Below are 21,779 nucleotides of genomic sequence, written 5' to 3'. Positions count from 1 at the left end.
CCTCTTATTACTTGACAAGGAATAAGAATTCTATGGTGCTCTAAACATGGAGGAGCCTAACACTGAATTACAGGGCCACAGCTACAATCAAGCAGCTGCTTTGATTCTCTGCAGGACAGACTTGGTGATTTCTCAGCAACTCAGCCTTCTTTTTGCAGTTTCCCAGAGGAGGAGCTGCCCCTGCTCTTGATGTTTAACTATAAGCTATTACTTGACAAGGAATAAGAATTCTATGGTGCTCTAAACATGGAGGAGCCTAACACTGAATTACAGGGCCACAGCTACAATCAAGCAGCTGCTTTGATTCTCTGCAGGACAGACTTGGTGATTTCTCAGCAACTCAGCCTTCTTTTTGCAGTTTCCCAGAGGAGGAGCTGCCCCTGCTCTTGATGTTTAACTATAAGCTATTCAGGTAACCATGCTGCTTTTCATATCCTCAGTGGAAATGATTTTATCAGTGGCTTCTGTCTTTGGAAATGGTTGTACTAGTGGTTTTCAAATTTCCCCTTTTGGAGCTTGATGGTTCAGAAAACTCCCTGGGGGGTTTCCCAGAAAATAATACATTTTCAAGTATTTTTCCCAAACATTATCATTTAAACCACCTTACAAATTTATCAATTGTTCTGAGCTTAACTATTCCTTCCAACTACCTAAGAGTGAGTCCACATAGGCACAATAAAAGCTTTTGTACAGAAAACATTTCTCTGACAAAAAGGCATGAACTTGATGCTAGGGTGGCAGGTATCAAAATAAGGAATTTTGGAAGTGGTATTGCCCTCATCCACAGGATCACGAGGTTGATGATGGTATCCACGTGAGGCTGACCTGTGTGCTGCTGTGTTTCTATCTGGGCATCTGCATTCTTCAGAAAGGTTTGCTCCCACTGTCTCACAGACTTCCACACTTACCAGCAAGCTGTTCACCCTAACAACTCTGTGCTCCTTTACATAAAGGATACGATTCGCACAGTGGGTCTCTCCTGCATTTAAAATATCTTTGGGATAAAATGGTGTCTGCACTTTGTGGAGGAATAGCTGTAGCCGAAACCCTATCCATACTGTAGTTATGTCTATTGCATATTTAAGGCGTCTTTACATACCTTTTACTGGCAATTGGCGATAGTTTCTCCTTTCACTTTTCAAATAATTACACTTTGATTACAGTATTTATTCTCACTTTTAAATTATCTTTGTAAAGACTTTCAAATTTGTCAAATAGGACTATTATAAATGAGAAGCAAAGGGCAGAAGAGGGGTGAAATGTAACTCATCTTGAGGAAATAGGGTAGTGCTTTGTCTCCCCCGAGGTGCCTTGGATATCACACAAGGCCAGTGAGCCTGGCCCAAGTTATTATGAGAGCGGGTCAGCTTCAAACTTGTTTTGACAGAAACACAAAGACTGGTTGGACAATGTGAAGTTTCAGATGAGAGAAGTGACTGAAACAAACCAGAGTTTCTTAGAATTCTACAACTCATTCAATGTCATTATAAGACAAATTTAAATGTCCAGATCATAGCTGTCAAGACCTACATCCCCACATTTTAATAAAGAGCGTGGACAACGGATATCTGAGACAGGCAGCAATCTAAAAGTAAATAAGATTTGAGAAATCACCATCAGCTCATCAAGTACAGAGACATCGAGCAAGTGCTGGGTCTCTTCATGCGTGGACAGTGCTTCAGCCCTGACAACTGACGTATGCAAACAGCCTGTCAATAATTCACATTTTATCCCAGGTTCCTGGGCTGAGACATTTGGAAAACCCTCCTATTGCATAAATCATACAAAGAGCTAACTAGTTAAAAGTGACTGTGCTTTCAGTCTGTTTCAAATATATTTTAAAAACCTCATCACATTAAGTATTCACTTCACAGGAGCTTAAGTCATTTTCTTAATGTTAGAACAACAACACATCAACAAAATCCAGAAATCCCTGGTCTCCTTTATGGAACAAAATACCTTCTAATTTGGATAGCAGGATGCACTCCCAAATACCATATATTTTAGTTAAATATTAGTAGGTTAGCCTTTCCTGTCTTATTTTTGCCATTTCATATGAAAAACTAAGAATAGCTACAAAAACACAAAAGATATAATCTGCAAAAGAAATCTCAGCATAACAACAGGATTTGAAGATGGGCTTTAAAAATTATCTGTAACATCTGCACTTATAAGAGTGAATTATTATTATTCTCTTGTAATTATTGACCAAATTCATCTCCAAAACAAACCCAAATCGCCATTCACAAACATCATGCTCAAACAGGTGAAAATGACATTTTCTGTTTTATCCAAGTCTAGCTTGCGTCACTTGTGAGCAGCCTGTCATCTAAGTAGGTAGACATTAGATAGCGCGTTCTTCTTTATAACCTAGTGTCCACACTAAATTAGTAAATCAGGGCAGGAAAGCCAGGCCCTTTTGTGCACTGTGCTCCTCCCGCTGCGGCCTCAGCGCCCTCCTCCAGCGGAGGACCCTGTGGGTCATGGGGACCACAGACCCCAGAGTGGACAAGGAGCCTCCCCGGAATGCCCTCGGCCCAGCATCCCAAAAGTGTCACTGCCCCCTCCCCAAAGCAAGCCTACATTGTGAGTACAGGTATGCCATCAGTGTTTTAATTTTCCCTACTTCAAACATTCTGATCTTAGTATTTCCCTCAGAATTGTCTGTTAATGACAAGGAATTATCAGGGACCTATCAGGTAAAGGGAGGCTCTGCTGCATGCGCATGTGCACAGAGCTGGGCGTGGCCCCTGCCAGGTGTGCACAGGTGAGGCGAGCTGGGGCCACCCCCTCTTCCCACTGCTATTTCCCACACCTTAGATTCCTAAATCCAGGGAGGGGAGACAGCGCTTTGGTTTAATTTTAAACTAAAGTTCTAATTTGAAAATAACTAGGCTTATTAAAACCCGAATTGCCTAATTAAGACTTCTTTTGCAGAAGGAGTGGAACCTGTGCTGTGTACTCATGCTGGGACTAAGAGTCTAAAAAGGGGTGACCTGAGGTGCAGTTCAGCAGTACAGAGCTTGCCTAGCATGTGTGCGGCCCTGGGCTCATTCCTCAGCAATAAAACTTTTTAGCAAAGTGACAGTGTTTACAGGAAAATAGAACCAACTGCTGTTTGTATCAAGTTAAGTACAAAATACAAAGGAAGGAAGGCCCGCCGGGGTTTCGGTTCGTGTTCACGGGTCCTTGCTCCAGAGGGAACAGGCAGGAAGGAGAGGGTGCAGATGTGTCTCCTGTCCTTGTCCCAGGTTAAATGCGAGCAGGAGTCCCTGCTTGCCTTTTACTGAGCTTGTGGAAAGCAGCTTCTGAGCATTAAAATGCAATCAGTCAATCAAGGGAGGCGACTTTGAAGTAAGTTCACACCGCATCTCAGGTGGCTGCAAAATTAGTTGCTTAAAGATCAAGAACTAATTGCTGGAACAGAAACTGAAGACAAGTTTCAGTAATATATGATTCTGCAAAATAGCTATTTTAAAATGTTATGCTCTTAAGTTTTTCTAGTTTCAATTTCCATTTCTCAGTAGGAAACTGAATCTTGGACTCTGGGTTGTCCAATGCACAGCCTCAGGCAGCCCATCAAACTCTCCATCTCCTTCTCCCTTAGCAGAAAGTTCACTCTTTCTGGACAGTTAACTCTTTGACAGCAGTTGATTTTTCTTTACACTAAAAAAAAAAAAAAAATCGCTTTGTGTTTCACCACTCGTCTACTGTCTTCATCGTCATCCTTATTTAAGCAAACACTCACCCGAGCTGGTCTCTCATCACAGTGTATTTCAAATAATTCTTTATAATCTTTATCTTTTAAACTTTGGAAACAATTTTCTGGGTCTTGAATTCTACCAGTACAGTCACAGTATGACCCATATTCTTAGAATCAGAATATATCTGGTGCATTAATTAGTACAGTTTATTTTACTATTAGAACAGTTTATTACTGGTACAATTTATTTTACTTATTTCTACTTATTCACGCAGTTAAAATTTACTGAACAATTTACTTGACAGATTCTGATTACTGACTCACTTTCTGCCCTGCATTCGTCTTTTTGTACCAAATTCTTTAATAATCTTTAATTTTTAAGCTGCTTTCACTTCCAGTCATTATACAGGTCAATATTGAGCATCTGTCCATTATGTTCCTAATACAGGTAGAACATGCATTACTTAGTATCTGACTGACCTTTATTTTGCTTAGTCATGACAACCGTCCTGACAGTCATCTTTGATTATATCTCCTTTTTTGTTGTTTTTGTTATTTTTTGAGACAGGGTCTCACTATGTAGTTGAGATTGAATTGAAACTCACTATGTAGCCCAGGTTGGTCTCGAATTCAGAGCAATCCTCCTGCCTTAATCTCCCGAGTGCTGGGATTACAGGCATGCACCACCACACCCAGCTGTAAATTTTATATTTAATACTCCATAATTGTCTTATATGAGAATTTGATAAACTGGAGAGGTAAAATTCTTGCTTTAGCTATCAACCATGTCTCCTGAGGATCTACAGATCTCTGACCACGCGGATAACGGTTTAGGAATGCTGCTAAGCCCAAGTGTGAAGGACTGCAGGATTTTTAGAATTGCAAAAGCAGTTCTTTTGATTATAGAATGAGCTATTGGTGAAGAAGTAACTCATCAAGGTGAAACTAGGGTGCTGGGAGAAATGATAAGTGATTCTGGGCATTTGAAAAGCAATCAAAATGCTCACAAAGAGTAGCCTGGGAGACCTCAGAGCTCCCATGGTGAGACCAGAGGAAATCAGTGACAAACGGCTTCCTTGGGTGTCCAGCACACTCCGACACCCTAACTGGCACTTGTGATCTGGCCCATGGCTGTGCAGTAAGCATTTGATCATCTGCACTGACCAGGAGTGAAAGAAACTTGGATTAGTCTTTGTGGGAAAATTGCATTCAAGTAATTATTCATTACTTTTCTCCTCTGACTGCCAGGTTATGCCAATCAATTAGCAATGCTGGAGTGGACTTGAATTTAGACAGGCAGAGAATACCCTTACTAGCGGTGGTCTCAGAGTTCCAGCTGTGTAGTCAGTCATGAGTCTTTATTATCCAGTGCTACTTCTCAAGTAAGAAATGCTCAATATTAGGTGATTATGAATTTCTTCAATAAAATCTGAATGTGATCACTGTGCTACAGCAGCTCAGGAACATTTCTGAGCAAGTAACAATTACATAAATTCATGCAGTTTGTGCTGACTTCCATGAGGTGCCACACTATTAGGATTGATTAATTACAAAAAAGAAAAGGAATTAATTGGTTTTCAGGATAGCAGTGTGAGGAAATTCCTGAAACATTTTAACATCCACACACTGAAGGAATGACTCCCAGGCCATGCGCTGTGCTTCCCTTCTCACTGTACTGAAATGTATCATTTATTTATTTTTAAGCTGTAGCACATTTTCTTTACCCATTCATCTGCTGATGGGCACTTAGCTGCATTTTTATACTTATCATTGTTATGGCTGTGTCTAGATGTCCCAGCAAGGCCTCATGTGGTCACAGGTAGAGCTTTTCAGACGTGACTGGATCAAGTGTGTGATGCTGGGGTTGACCCATAGTGTGATGCTTGGATTAAGGGTGCCCCACCCTGGGTGTGAGTGCTGCTCTCTCTAAGGGTGGCTATCTGGGTAGAATATAAGCATTGTCACTGCTTGTTGCTTTCTTCTTGCTACTTTGTTATTTTCCTGTCTTCCTGCCTTCTCCCTTCCATGAACTGTTTCTGTTCTGCAACGCCCCTCTCATGCACCCTACCTTGGAGACAGTCAGCTATGAACTAAAACCTCTACAGAATGTGAGCAAAATAAATCTCTCTCCCTTTAACTTTGGGTGTTGGGTATTTTGTCTCACCAAGAAGAAAGTAACTTAGAAAACAATCTTCCAAAATTTTATTTAAAAATTTCATCACATAAAAGTCTAGATCTTCCTCAATCTTCTAGTCTGAAAAAATGTGCTTTCCTTTGTATTGTCCTTATATCTAGTTACTTTCCTGTATGATTATTATTAGCAATCAGTGTCATTTTCCTGTTTCAGAGCTAGAATTATATTTTTTGAAGACTACAATGCAAGAATGTTCTCCATCTTTTACGACAAAGAAGAAAAAATTTTTACTTCTCCTCTATAGTCAAACTCTTGGTGATTTTCTTTATACATTTCTGGCTGGGTGTGGTGCCTCATGCTTGTAATCCCAGCACTCGGAAGGCTGAGGCAGGAGGATCACTGTGAGTTCGAGACCAGCCTGGGCTACATAGTGAGTTCCAGGTCAGTCTCAACTACATAGTGAGACCCTGTTTCAAAAAACAAACAAACAAAAAATACATTTCTAAAAACTCAAAAGGGAATGCTGTGGCTTCTGTCTAGATGTCCCTCCAAGCTTCAAGCTGTCATAGCTGGGGCTTTCTTAGAGGTGGCTGGATCTAGAGTGTGTGATGCTGGGATTAAATATGTGGGGTTACTAAATTAGTCAACTGATTGTTTTGGCAACTATCCTAGATGAAATATAAAAGGGGCGGAGAGAAGCTGCTATTGTCATTTGTGGCTCGGTGCTTGCCTTGCTGCCTTTTTCTTGCCATGAACAATTTCTACCCCATGATGCCTCTCTGCCTTGCAGCTCTGCCTTGGGGCCAGCCAACTACAAACTGAAACCTCACAAACAGTGAGCTAAGTAAACCTCTTCTCCTTTAACTTTGGGTGTTGAGTATTTTGTCTCCGCAACAAGAAAAGTAACTAATACAGGGAAATAATGTGCCCTGAATGTACCATTTGAAGAATTATGGCTACCAATAAGACACATGTTCTACACAGTGAAAGAAAGAAGGAACCCGGACTTATGTATAGTTTTCTTCCTGTGTTGAATTGACTTAAAAGTCTTATAGATGAGGGCTGGGGATTTAGTTCAGTGGTTCGGTGGCCTGCCTTGCAAGTGCAAGGACTCGAGTTCAATCCCTGGTAAAGTCTTAGAGATGAAACTAGTAAAGGATACACACACATACAACTTTACATAATGTATAAGTAACACATGTCTCAAAATCTATCATCTATCTATCTATCCACTTTTCTTTAAATTATATGATTCTCTAGTGGTGGTCATTAGAATCTTAAGCTAGGCATGACAAAATTTTTCAAGTTCTGTCAACTTGATGATATTAAAATGCTATCTATTATCTATTGGTGAGACCAGTAGGGCTCAATAAAGTGGTGTTGTAATCTCAATTACATCAACAACAGAGCTATTGGAATCTTTTGTTTTCTTTTCTTTTTTTCCCTTGGATGTGCTGGAGATCAAACTTGGAACTTCATGTGTGCCAGGTAAGTGATCTACCACTGAGCCACACTGTCCGCTTCACAGGTCGTAGAGAAGGTAACAGGACATTCTCTCTGGTACTTTGCACTGATCCTAAAGTCCTGACAGCATGGAACCTCCCTGGTCATCATATGTACATATTCAATGAGCAAAGTTCTGCTAATGCTTCATGATTTCCATTCATGGGACAATGTATTGTTTTTATAAAGATAAAAAGTATTAAGTTATTAAGTATTAGTCAAACTTTGTAATTCAGTTTAATAAGAGTGTGTATTTAGGAAGATAAAGCATTGTCATTACTTTGAAGAAATGTTTGGGCTTGGGTTAGAGAAAGGGAATTGTATTCAGGTACTAAGGTGCCCCATCAAAACACACCTGTATAAGCACACACAACAATCCTGGGCCAGATCTGTAAGAGAGGAACAGTGGGACACATGCTGCCGATGTGCTTATACATCTATCTGAAGGGGAGAGAAGTATGCTAACATTACTGACACATATTAACTTACAGTTTTATATCCCTTTTGTCATTATTCACCGAGCAATTTGTTAACAGTCCTAATCAATATTTTATATACAAGCAGAAATGTAAGAGAAAATTTAATACCACTCTTGTTTGAAGTATTATATATTTAAAATTGGCACTCTTCAAATTAATGCTGTTTCATTGACCTGCTACTGTACTTGTTTGAACAAGACTCCAATCTGAATTTGCAAATAATACTTTGTCTTGAACAATTCATCTAAGTGCTGAAAGTTCTGTTGGTTTCCAACCTTCTAAGTCATTTGTTCATTTCATGAGGAATTGTAGATGCTACAGTTGGTACTCTTAGATGATTACAAACCCTGGACATAGAAGCTGGGTACATTCTGCATCATACAGAGGAGTAATGAGGTACAAAGACACTCAGTTTGGAAAGAAACAGGATGCCAGCGGAGTTTCAGGGTCCTACTTGACACCAGACTTCAGTGTTGTTCTACGTATGGTATTGGTCCTGATCCTAGACACTAATGGAATTCTGTGAACATTAAAGTTTATATCAGAAGGAACCTGGATTACCAAGTGATTTTTCAATAATACAAAAAAAAGGCATTTTAGTTTTGGATCCTCATGGCTCTGTAGATGGGTGAAATGGACAAATAATCATCCTTTGCTTGGTGCTGAAGCAAGCAAGCAGATGGGAAAACATTATCAGGTAGAAAGACTTTTGGTGATAGCAAAATAAATAAACATAACCTTGAGAAGGCACCAGTACCCTCATGACATTTCTGTGTGTGTATATATATGTGTATGTGTGTGTATATATATCCTATACACACATACACACACATGTATACATACACATACATATATATTATTGTTGGTTTCCTGCCAGGAATATAATATATATCCCTAAGGAAAATGAATAGGAAAATTAAAGTGAGGATGGGTCAGGGGTAATGGGACAACACACTCATATGTTGGATGGGTGATCAGTGAGTAATGTAACAGGATTATATGCTAGGAGGTAATCGAGGCAGCTACTGTAGACTGCACAGGTGGGGAAGAATTTCCTGCAGAGCTAATATTTGACGTGATGCTTGAGTGATCAGGACAGAGCTGTGTCAGGACCTTGGAGAAGACTTCAGGGGCCATGGTAAACAGTGAGCATGGTGTGTTAGGTGGAGGAAGCCAGAGGTCTTCTGCCCATGAGGGAGCAGTCAGAGGGGCAGCATCAAAATCACACAGCTCTAGAAGTAGGAAAGGTCACTGAAGCTAAGGTGAGGTTACTGTACTCCACTGGGATCTGTATCGAGGGTGCATCTTGACTTGGGGGCACACTTCCCTAAATGGGACCCAGATACTTATTTAATTGCTCTGCAGAAGTCTTGCTGGATTTGTTTGGCTAGTCCATCAGTCTGACAGATAAATATCAGGTTAGGCAAAATAATGGTGATAAGGCGTCCACCAAGGGGGACCCTGGCAGCCCAGTCTCACACCCATGGACCCAGGGGAGGAGAAATCCAGGTATGTTATTGACACTTAGAATGAAATACTATCTTGTCTTACACATTTTGCATCAAAAATCACTCTACATCCATCTACTGTAACAATAAATTAGATTTTTAAAAATCCTTTATATAGGGCTTTGTAATGTTCTAAGTCCTTTTATGTGCATTATCCTATTTAATATTCACAATAACTGGATAGAATTCAGTCAATTGTAATTATCTTCATTTTAAAGATGAAAATGTTGAAGCTCTGTGAATTTAAATGACTTCACTACAGCCAGGAGATGAGTCTGAAATTGAAGCAGTCTGAGCTTTACACTGTCCTACGAGTATCACCAAAGGTCTGGTCTGAACTAAATATAGCAAAACTCCTTACTCAGCACAGCACTAGGAATTTAGTTAGAAGGCAAAAGGAAGAGGGAAAATAGCACCTGTACCCTTAAGAAATAAGGAATCTATTTTGAGAAGGTTTCAGACGAGCATCAGATAATAGCTTGTGCAAAAATTAAGAGCAGTTAAGAATACTCAGATCGGCGTGGGATTATTCTACATCCTCTTGACAAAAATTAAATTCTAAGATGGGCATATAAATCATGTAGCTAGATCTTGATGCTTTTAAATTCTGGAAATTCTCTGATTTTTCTTTCTTTACATCTACAAATCACTGCCAGTCAATCTTACCTGTTGCCTACGTGTTTATTGCTTATTTTAACTATCCAGTTTCTTCATTTTGTTGATTAATCTTTGCCACTCATTTTCTCTGCTGAGCACTTCTGTCCAGACACCCCAGAAAACTACTTAGCACTTCTTCTCAATATTTTATTTGCGGCTCTAAACCTGAAGCCAGGATTCCTATTGGAATGACCTCTTCCTAGAACGCTGAAGTATGAACCCTTAGGGAACTTCACTCATCTAATCTTTTTCTGTTTCTTAGAAAACCCATGGATTCTACTCCATTTGTAACTCTGAATTTGCTGTCTTTCTAAATGAACATTCTGTTTTTCTCACAAGGTGCAGTGAGTTTATTTTTTTAATTTCGCTTGAACTTGTCAAATGCCTAGCTCTATTAGTTTTGGTTATTTTACACTCTATCTTATAATGAGCCAGCACCTGGCATACTATCATATAACTACACCGAATCATTTAAAATAAATTATATATCAAATCTCTTTCCCTCTCTACTATACTTGCAAGTGTTTCCTATCTTAACTGTAAATTACCAAAAATACATATGAGGTGATTAAGACACAAAGAAGACCTACACAACATCTACACGTACATGTGTCAAAGCAGCAGTGCATGAGGACACGGCATGCATCATGCTAAGTGATTTTTATATGCTAATCATTGCAGCTTTGTATCAACCTTGTGGGTATATAATTAACTTGCAATATGGGTTTCTTACTAAAAAGGCAGTGAGGATCAAAGGCATATTTCAAAACCAAAACTGCTGAGAAGCACCTCTGTAAGAAGTGGAACACACTTACAGGAACCAGGAACTTTTTAATCTCGTCCAATGCGTGACTCATGCGTGAATAGGCTTCCCCAGGTGGAGCAAACACTTCAATTAGTACGTGAAGTTCATCACTCAAGTGGGCATATTTAGCTTCCCCGCTCTTCCTTAGTTCTTCTTCCTGTGAAAGAGGTTATTTTTAGCAATATATCCACCTGTCTTGCACTCATTCAACATTTACGAGTCTATGATGGAAGAACGTAATCCAAGAAAATTTTCCATAAGCAGAAAGAAACCCTTTAAGAAGTAAAAACCTGCCCTAAGCCATTTCAAGATTTAAAAATCATTTTTGACCGTTTGAATGATTTAAAAACATTGGCATAATTATTATCTACAGCAAGCTTTAACCAATGAATGAAAATGCTGAACTTCTGCCAGTAAGTCACAGAAACCCCACGAACCCTTCAATGTACATTTATATCGGGAAGGAAAGGATTAGTTTGTCTCTGATGTGTACTAGTTTACAGATTACAAGCAAGAGATTATCACTGTGTTCTTTAAGAGAATCGGGACTGCCCAGCCACTTTTTGAGAGTGTGTAGGTTCCTTGCTCATAAGCTGCCTTAATGAAATGGTCAGCGAGCACCAAACCAGGCGTCATCTCCCAGCCCGTCCCCAAGAGGTGCCACCGAGCCTCACTCTGCTGGCTGCCTCGTTCTGGCCCACAGGGTTACGCTCTTAGGATGGAGGTTGAACCTAGGCTGCATCATTCTGCAAGGGCTACCCAGGGTGCTGCTTCAGCAAGAGTACCCTTCACAGGCTGAGGTTGTTACAGTTTGGGGGCCGTGCTGTGGAGCCTGGAGAACTCAGCACAAGTGCACAGCAGGTCAGCCTACGGGGTGTGCACTTCATTCATGTGGGCCAAGAGTCTCACACGTATCACGCTACTCACAGCAACTCTGTCTATACGCACAGTTAGAAGCCTTAAACAGCTTCGGCAAAGCTGGTATTCAGAACAGTCAGCTCATCTCTATTTTTAAAAATTTTAATGGAAAAAAAGTAGTTAAAGTTAAAAAAAGTGTGGTGATTCCTCAAAAAACTAAAAATAGTAATTCCTTTTGACACATCTATTCCCCTTCTAGATATTTTCCCAAGATAGTTAAAGTCATCTTTTACAGGGATATATCCATACCCACATTTACTACAGTTAAATCTTGGAAACAGCACACGCGTCCACCAGCAGATGATGGACGAGGCGAATGTAGTCTTACACACCATGGAATATTGCTATAGCATAAAGAAGGGTGAGTGAGGCATGTTCGAGTGGGTGGATACAACTCGAGAACACAATGCTGGACGTAAGTGGGACATGAGCTTCACTATCTCCTGGCTTCTCATCTAGGAGAAGCTCAAAGCTTACATATATGCAAGTGTGGAGGAGGTTCAGAATTACGTATTCAATTTTTCAAAAACATTTCAGTATATATGACACATTTGCTTCATTTCGCTACTAGTTTTTCTTAGTTCATTGAAAACAAAGTTTTGTGCTAATATCTGTTTCCTCCTTCTTAGACAGCAACTTTTGCGGATGTCTTGTACTCTGAGTAACTACTTTGAAAATAAGGATGCCAGTCTATTATCTATTTTTATTCCCATTTTGTTATGAAGTTTTAATTTTTTTATAAAATAAAAAATGAATTTCAAAAGTAAAAATACTTAACATTTTTACCCCAATATTTATCAGTGAAACAACCAGCAGTCATATTGCTAAATTTCAATGGGTAAAAATGAGTAATTCTTAGTTGTATGTTTTTATGGATGAGTTAAACAGAAGAGTGACATGAGTAGACTTAAACTGGGTGAATGAAAACAAACTCGCTCCTGATTTCATGTGTCCCCTGTGTGACTATGGAATCTGATCAGAAATGTGTAGTGTTCTAAAATACGACTCACAAAAGACACGGAAGGTTCCCAGATACCTGTCTGTCTGTTTGTCTACGTAGCCATCTATCTGTCTCGGTGTATGTCTGTCTGTATCTATGCATCTCTATCATCTATGCCTGTATCTGTACCTGTATCTCTACCTCATATCATCTACATCTGATCTATATCTAGCGAGAGCTGTGCCTGTGTCTGCATCTGTACCTTCTATATTGGTATCTGTGTGCATGTACCGGTATCACCTGTATCGGGGATATACGCCCTTCACCATCTCCAATTTAGGAGTGGGAACTATCGGCCCCTCGCTATTTCCCTGAAAACACTTTCCATCTCAGACTAGGAATTTTTACTTTAGGGATCTTCTCAGGCCAACTCTCAGTTTGGAGAGGAGGAGCAGCACTTGTGAGAGTCAACACACGCATAAGGGCTGTGGAAATTTCTTTCTCTTTAGGTCTGGCTGGGGCATGAACCTTGTGTCCAGGCGGTGGCCCGCCTGGAGCAGCGGGGTCCGAGGTAAGGAGTCCTTGCCGCGCCCGAGCTAGTGAGGTCGTCTCTGCGCCCTGCACCAGGCACTGAGGGAGAACGGGAATCAGACCGGAACGTGGCCCGGCAGTGTTGCAGTGAGTCTGACTGAACCGTGGGTCTCTGCTCACACCAAGAGAGTGAGAGCAAGGACTTCCCCTCAGACGTATTTCATTTTGTTGTAGGTACTTTCTTTGACCCTCTCGGGGCTCACGGATGCCCAAATCCAATCCATCCCTTGATCTTCTGCCTGTTTAATAACAAAGGTCACAGTGCATGGAGGTTTACACGAGACACGGCAAGAGACATAAAGCAAAAGAGTAAGGGAAAAGATGAAAAAATAAGAAAAGTTAGAAGAATCCTGAGGGTAAATTGAAACGAACAGTTCCCCAGGTGGAGACTGGATCTCCATGCAACCAAAATGGCGCAAGTGGACCGCGTGGGTCAAGGTGTCAGGCGCTCTCGAGAGGCAGAATGGGTGACTGCGGGAAGCACTGCGCGCTCGCTCAGCCTCGGTCTTGACAGAAAAGCTCCTCTTTCCTTTAGGAAACGCTCTCGACCCTGACCTTCAGACCCCAGCGCGGGGGCGCTCACCACAGTATAACAGGCAGGAGGGAACATCAAGTCCGGCAACGTTACGACTCAAAGTGAAATCGTTCAGTTTTTCTCAGACGTATTTTATTTTATTGCAGGTACTTTCAAAATCTTTATTCGTACATATTTTCCTTACATGATGATTGTATTCATCATAGGGAACTGTACCTGTGCAGGATCTATCTGGAGTCTTCTCTTTTTTTTTCCCATTTCCCTTCCCTCCCTTCAACTCTTCTTCTCCTCACGTACAAAAGCTTTGTTTCCATGGTTTTTCTTCTTTTTTCATTTCCTTTCCTTCATTTCCCCTATCCTCTACGTAGTTTCCCTTCCAAATTGCACATTTTCTTATTCATAATATATATTATATATTTTGGTCCTTATTAACACTTTTGGTTTCTTACACAAGACAAAAAAGTGTGTATTTACACATCTCCAATTTATTTCATCTAACAGTACACTCTCAAGGCCCATCCATTTACCTGGAAATGTCTCAAGCTCATCCTTCTTTATGGCACAGTAGTACTCCTTTATATTCAAAAAGCCCATCTTCTTTATCCATTCATCAGTTGAAGGGCATTTGGGCTGTTTCCAAGGTTGAGGTCTTACAAACTGTACTGCTGTAATCATGGGTATGCATTTATTGCTGTGGTATGATGGTTTTAATTCTTTGGGGAAGATATCAAGAGGGAGAACAGCTGGGTCAAACGGAACCTCTGCTCTTAGCTCTTTGAGGCATCTCCATGCTGATTTCCATAGTGGTTGCACCTGTCTACATTTCCATCAATAGCGGAGAAGGGTTCCTTTTCCCCACATCCTTGGCAGCATTTGATATTGGTGGTTGATTTCATGACTGCAGCCATTCTTTTTGGAGTGAGGTGGAAATCTCAGCATTGTTTTCATTGGTACCTCTTGAATATCCAATGATGTCAAACATTTTTTCATATATTTATTTGCTATTTCTACTTTTTCATCTGGGGAGTGTCTGTTCATTTCAGATGCCCATTTTTGGATTGGGTCTTTAAGTTTTGGCATCTGATTTTTTTTGAGTTCTTTATATATTCTAGACATTAGTGCTTTGTCTGAGGAGCAGCACGCAAATATTTTTTCTCACGCTACTGCAGTCCACCTGAACTTCCCAAATGCTGCTCCTGCTCTGTGCGCAGGTGAAGTGCCCATGGGCTCCCTGTGGGCAGCACCAGCATTTTATAAAGTCCCGTGCCTGTGTTTCATTTGATCTATGAGTCTTTTATTTCAGACTAACTTTGGCATCAGGATGTAAGTCCCTGCCTTCTTCCAGTTATCTGTGGTTTTAGATGATTTTCTGTGAGGAATTCCAGCATGGCTCCTCCTCTATTTAGCCGTGTTGGAGCCTCAGATTATTTGTTAATAGAAAAGTCTATGGCACAAAATAGATTCTTACTTGACTCTATCCCATTGCTAAACAGATACTTAAGGATATTTTTCTTAGGAGTTACAATTGTATTTTATCTTTTGTAAAATAATTTTCTGCCTGGAAATAATTTATTACCAATTATTTTGTTTATTAATTCATAATAGCTTGTCCACTAAAGAAAACTTGAAAAACTTAGCCTGTAGTCTAAGCATTTTTAAGCATCCTTACCTGTACATTTAAAGAAGTCTCCTGCTAACACTTCCAGTGTATTTTTTCAAGTACTGATGATGATGATGATGATGATGATGATGAAGAAGAAGAAACATAAGAACACCTGTGGTATCATTGCTTTGATAACAGCTATTTAAAGAGCAAAGTGCTTCTTGTGGGTTATACAACTACACTTTTGGCTAGATATTATTCCTAACACTTTACACAACAGGGAGCCAGCACAGAGAAACATACAAATCACACAGACTGTAAATGTAGAGAGTTGAATTAACCCCATATAACCTCATCCCAGAGATCCAGTCCTTATGCACTATGGGGATGCTGCTAGTATCGATTATTAAGCCAGGCATAAGAAAACTGTGTGTCCATCCAGACTTCCCAAGCTTGCTCTGGCTTCTGAAAGATCCTGGCCAGTGGTCTCATAATAACCCAATGTCAAGCTCTATGCGGTGGGTACTGCTCCAGAGTATCCCACAGTAGGTTATAGGCTTTACTCACAGTCCCTGTCTGCCATGAATATTCTTTTCTTTCCCCACAAACATCCTGATTCATTAGTAACTCAGTGCCCATCAGTGCTGGGTGAAATTAGCATTTTCAAGTTTCCTGTCTGACTCTCTGTTTACAATATTCAGTTTCAAACAGAAAAGTCCTCCCAAATGTTTAAGGTTGAGTTTGCACTATGTCTCTCAGATGATTACGTTGTATTTCTAAAACAAACGTGGGTTATAATGGGCCATTTTATATGCCATGCAGTTTGTCCATGCAATGGAGGAACTTACGTTTACAGTACTTCCTAGATGTAATTCTATATGGCATAGGAAGCCAAGCTAGCTTTGAACTGAGTATCTCATCTCAGATCCAATGATGCCAGGCAAATGCCCCCAAATGTGACACAAGGTCAGATGTCCCCTTGCGCTTTGGCTGTGGAATCCAGCCATTTTGTGACTTGATTTCCCAAGTGCCAACTTGAAAATAAAACTCAGAACTTCTTAAATTATTCTAAAATATACAAACATGTCAAATAATTTATGAATGTCAGAGACACATTTACAATCACAGAAAGACACAGAACCAAGGTCACAGGGACAACCCAAGATAAATAACTTCTAAAAACCCTCCTTCTTTTTCCCATACCCCTTCTTTGCTTCTTTACCATGTAACTTTGTTTCATCCATAATTTTTGTGCTACTTTCCTCTTACACTTGGAATTTTCCTCTAGTACTTTCAAGGTGAAAATAAACAGAATAATACCATCACATCTGATTCACCACTCTTACAAGACTGGCTCATTATGTAGATCACCAAGATACAGGGAAAACAAGCTACTTCACACTATTATCCTTGGACTACAGATCATCATTTGCTACCTGACTGATGTTTGGATCCCATCTCCTTCCATACACAGTGTTAACTACAGTTATACACACACACACACACACACACACTCACACAGAGGGGGACACTAGTAAAAGAAATGCTCCTACCTTGTCCAATTAAGAACAGTAGTCACCTAGCTTTGCATTTCTGAAGTCTTGTTGGGTCCCCAATCACTAGACACAAGTTATAAAAGGAGAGCTTTTCTTCCCAATACATACTCATACCCAAGGATAATTTACTTGTGAGCCAATAACCATGCAATTGAAGTTTGCACTACATCCACTTGTTCTGTGACTGTAAGCACAAACACAGTCTATATAAATAAGTACAATGGCAAAAGTCTTTTGCGTCTTTTGTGGCTTTTTGTGACTTTTGTGGCTCAGAAAAGCTAACTGAACATCTTTTGACAAGACCCTCCTCATCTAACCTCTTCTGTGGCTGGCCTTGTCCCGGACAATGGGACTGGCCATTAGGCCAGTTCTCAGCAGGCCATTCCAATCTGGGGAGACCCTGCAGCTATATAAGTAATGCGCCCGCTCTTTGGCCTAGCGTTGCTCTGCTCTTAGCAAATGTTGAGAAAGGTCTGATGTGGGAGATTCACAGTCATGTGTTAACAACAACAACTGTGTCTTAACTGAGGAGTTTGTTTGCTCCTCTCTAGATGCAGGTACAACTACTTCAAACATTCTATGAGCAGACACAACCAGTGCTCTACTGTAGACATTCTGGTGTAATACTGGGTCCCAGAGAGCCCTTGGACTAGAACTCAGAAAAATGTATCTTAAAAGGGCTCATGTGTGAAAATGAGGCAGAAGTTCTGTGCTGGCTCTGTAGTTCCTTCACATGTAAAGAAGAGGTGTTAACCCGAGAGGTGACTGCAAACGTTGTTACTCGGAGCTGTAGTGGTCCTCAAAGCGGGCGTCCTCAGGGACAGCAAAATGAGTCCCCTCAGCTACCCATTCAGCTAGGCCAGCTACACCTGGACCTTTTTATATTAGGAAATATCAGATAAGAGATTGTTTTCTGCAAACTCAGTGAACTAAAAACAACAGATAGCACTAGGCAAGATAATATCTGAAGTTTCTCGTAACTTTCAAATTTAACACTCACCTGGGACTTTCATTCAGAGGCATCCTGAACCGTAAAACTTTAGCATTAGAAAATAGCACTTTCTGAACAGATTCTGTGCTGTGATAATATTACCAGGAAAATTCAAGATAAATGGTCATATTTCAACTCCAGTTTTTGAGCACCCACAGTAGGGCAGCCACTACCTATTTTCAGACATCATGCCATGTATTCTTCATACCCGGATTTAAGTGGGCTTTGTAAGTAGCAGAGTATAGGAGAAAGAAAAAATGAATTTTGGAGTCCACAAAATCTATGCTTGAATTAACAGCTCTGATATTTTCTATCTATGGTATTTGAAAATACTGCATCTTCACAAGCTTCATTTTTTAATTTTTAAATTAAGGTAATTTCAGGTTTTTAGGAAAAGATGAAATGCAGATCAATCTGTCTGTTTATCTACTTATCTAACTCTACCAGAATATGCCTCAACCATAGTACATGGCATATTTCAAATACTACTCAGAAAATAAGGTTTTCTCACAGAGGAACTAAATAACTTAGTTGTGGTCATTCAGTGAGGGGTTTGAATTCCCACTGCATAACTCCAAACCACATACTTACATTAATGGATATTTATCTATGACCATTTAATTCACTTGACGGACGATCATGATAAAAGTTTCAAATTAAATATTGATTTGTTGTAAGCAAGACTGTATAGGTTTGATGTAGGTGTAGCTATTAATTTAAAGATATAACTTTAAGGGAATATAGTCTTGAAAATTATTCTAAATTAAAAAGCTCAAAAGTTTTGAGAAGATAAGGAAAAATTAGCATCACTATGTGCCTTAGTCTGCTCAGGATAATATAATAAACTACCATCAACTGGTGGTTTAACCAACAGACACACACACACACACACACATGTAGGACACTTGTGAGAGTCAAAAGCAGGTAAACAGTTGATGCTGAAAATGTTGATGTTTATTCTACACACTCAATATATATTAAAAGTTTAATATTTTATTTTATTGGTATTTTATTTTCCTGTTAAGTACACATTGTTTAATACAATAAAACTCATAAATTAAATTAATAATTCATCAATAGAAATAGTTGCAAAAACTAAACGTGGGCATTATACAGTCCCTAAAATGTGCCTTACAAATATTTACCATGATGCCCCCTTAAATATCCCGGTCTTCCACTGACTCATGTGCAAGGGTGGGCAAGTGATTCCACTGCTTTGGGCTTCTCATTCCTTCCCCGCAAACTGATGACACCGAGACAGAAACCACATAGTAGACACTAATTGTGTATCACAATCACTGAATGCTATTGTAGTAAATAAATGAGATCCTAAACAGTATAGGGTACTAAATTATACATGAACCAAAAGAGTTAATGTATCCTAAGATCCCAATTAATCTCCCATGAGTAGCTCTTCCAGGACAGAAATAACCTGAATAAAGAAAAAGTTGAAAACAGTGTATGTAAGTTTTATACTTTGGTTTTTACTTTAGCAATTATTATTGTCATGTTTTATCCTCAGATTTACAATTTACTGAAGTGCTTTTAGCATGCTTTTTCTTCTTATGCCCCAGGGAACTTCCTTTTAACATAAATCCTCTTCAGAAATAAATAAGTCTAATGTCTGTGCAGCTTTCACCATCAAGAAAGTCAAACAAACACACATTTATTATTCATACTGTGGCCCAAACGGTATTTGTCTGAATTTCCGATTTAAAAGCAGTTTTAAATAGGTGTATGCGGAAATTCTTTTAAGCCACTACAGATGAGCTGCCCAAATCGCTGACGTGAGCCGGTGTACGTACAGGCCCAGGCAGAGTCTGCAGCCGGATCCTACTCGGTCCTGGCGTTGCCCGAACCGCGCGAGGCAGCCATTGTTCCGCAGGAAGGTCAGCCACACCAGGGGGTCCGCGCTGTTACACACTAAGCTTCATGCTCATGATGCTCACAAAGAGCAGCACACCAGAAGATCAATGGAACGAAAGATGTTTTGAAAAAGTCTGGGATTTTCAATCTAGAAAGCGGGTATTGCCAATACCTGGGATCACTACCGTGTATGCGCCTTAAATTAGGAAAATCAAATCCATGCTCCAGATTCCCCCCAAAGGGGCCCAATGCCTCGAACTCTCCTGAGGTGCATCTTGGGCAGCATGAAGGCCCCTTCATTCTTCAAGGAAAAGAAGGCGACTATCTTGACCAAATGCAAACTATGGAGAGGTTCACAGACCTCCTGAGAGCTAAAATACAAGAGATTTGTGTTCACACACTGTGTTTGAAAGCCAGTTGCTTCAGAATAAGAACATTTAAAGGTGGGACCAGAGCAATGTGGGGAAGAACTTATTCAAAGTCTGCTCCAACTTCTTTCTCGGTTCGAACAGAAAGCGCTCTCTGCTCTCTGGATTCTGGAGCAGGCATGGTATGGTGCTGGAGCTTGCTGGAGAGCACCACAGAGCCAGTGTTGTGACAGAAAGAGCCCAGAGGAAGAGCCTGATCACAGAGGTCTGGGCCCTGGCTGGGAGGATCAAGCATGTGGATGGCTCTCCTGGACTTGAAGGCCAAAGACATCAGCAAGCAGACCAAGCACACCTGCAGGATAAATCAGGGAAATCAAGGAGCATAGGTCTGAGCAGACCCATCTGCTGTCCACCACTTCAAGGATTTTATCACCACTGTATTTCAACAGCAGCTAGTAAAGTTAATAAGAGGAAAATCAAGCGAAACATCTGAACACAAGTCAACTGAAGTGCAGGAAGAATACTTGAACAAAAATGTTTGGAAGCAGTTGAAGAAATAAAAACGCAGGTGTAAGAATTTCATGGTGTTAGAAGACGCATTTTCCTACGTGACAATAAATATAAATTAAAAATTAGAGCCAACATTCTCCCTGTTGAACATAAGGTAAGAATGTTCCTTCTTTGCCCTCCTTTTTCTCAAAGCACTCACATTAGGAAACAGCACTGTAAGTGTTTTCTCCTCCTTTTGAGGCCTGAAATGTGTTTCTAAGGCACTGGGGAACTTACTTTGAAATGGAGATGGAAATTCTCATGGAGAGCAACCCTGTCTCCCAGTTTCTGTGCAAGGAGTGGAGCCCCTCCAAGGGTGCCTCACTCCATGCTACAAAACTCTTGCCTGTTATAAAGAGAAGTGTGCTTTTCCTCTGGATAAAGTGAAGTAGCTAATTCAGACAGTCACCCCAATTGCCAGGTGAAGTGAGGGCCATTCATGGGTGACACCATTGTGCGTGGATGGTACCACCCAAACTCTCTTTCTCTTGGTCTTGAGAACAGAAACTTGTAGTAGCGCAAGCTCTGTGAAGGTTAGATTTCTCTCATTTTCAGCCTCCGTGGGTTCCCTGTTACATGTATCCCATTCTGAGATAATGTGCACTCAGTACTGCATGTGTTTTGAGGAGAGGATTTCAGGGCTGGGTGAAGATTTTAGTTTTAATTATATTTCCTCAGTACCCTTCAAACCAATGCTCACCTGGCCGTTAACACAGCCCACACACTTTGCGTTACTTCCCCACAGCCTTCCCTGCAGCACTCACAGGTTAATTAAGTAGAGAAAGACCAAAATAAGGAGATTTATCCAGAAAGATTAAATGCAAATGAATTTTTATGAATAAACAAAATTAAGAAAGTATGAATGATATGGAAGTTAGAAAAAGCCGCTGTGTAAATAATAGGAATTCCACATGAGAATATAAAACCTCAGGGATAACAAACATAAATAAAGAACCTGCAGATTAAAAGGACTCATTTCCTTCTATCTTTGACTAAAGAGAAAAAAGTCCATGCTAGGGTGTAACTTTCAAATCTCTGAACATGAAGTAAAAAAAAAAAAAAAAAAAAAAAAA

The 21,779-nt window shown here is 40.2% G+C and overlaps 1 protein-coding gene across 1 annotated transcript in view; it reads right to left on the bottom strand.

Moving 5' to 3' along the window:
• Positions 1-21,779, bottom strand: part of Khdrbs2 (KH RNA binding domain containing, signal transduction associated 2) — a 380,292-nt gene that overhangs the window by 201,624 nt on the left and 156,889 nt on the right. Inside the window, exon 6 of the mRNA XM_033756843.1 lies at positions 10,800-10,946. Within this exon, the coding sequence (XP_033612734.1) occupies positions 10,800-10,946 (147 nt within the window). The remainder of the gene's footprint in view (positions 1-10,799; positions 10,947-21,779) is intronic.

This window comes from Fukomys damarensis, unplaced genomic scaffold, assembly GCF_012274545.1.
Source record: "Fukomys damarensis isolate Sample0158 unplaced genomic scaffold, DMR_v1.0_HiC HiC_scaffold_27, whole genome shotgun sequence".
In the NCBI taxonomy this organism is placed as follows: Eukaryota; Metazoa; Chordata; class Mammalia; order Rodentia; family Bathyergidae; genus Fukomys; species Fukomys damarensis.
This window is presented reverse-complemented; position numbering and strand designations above follow the sequence as displayed.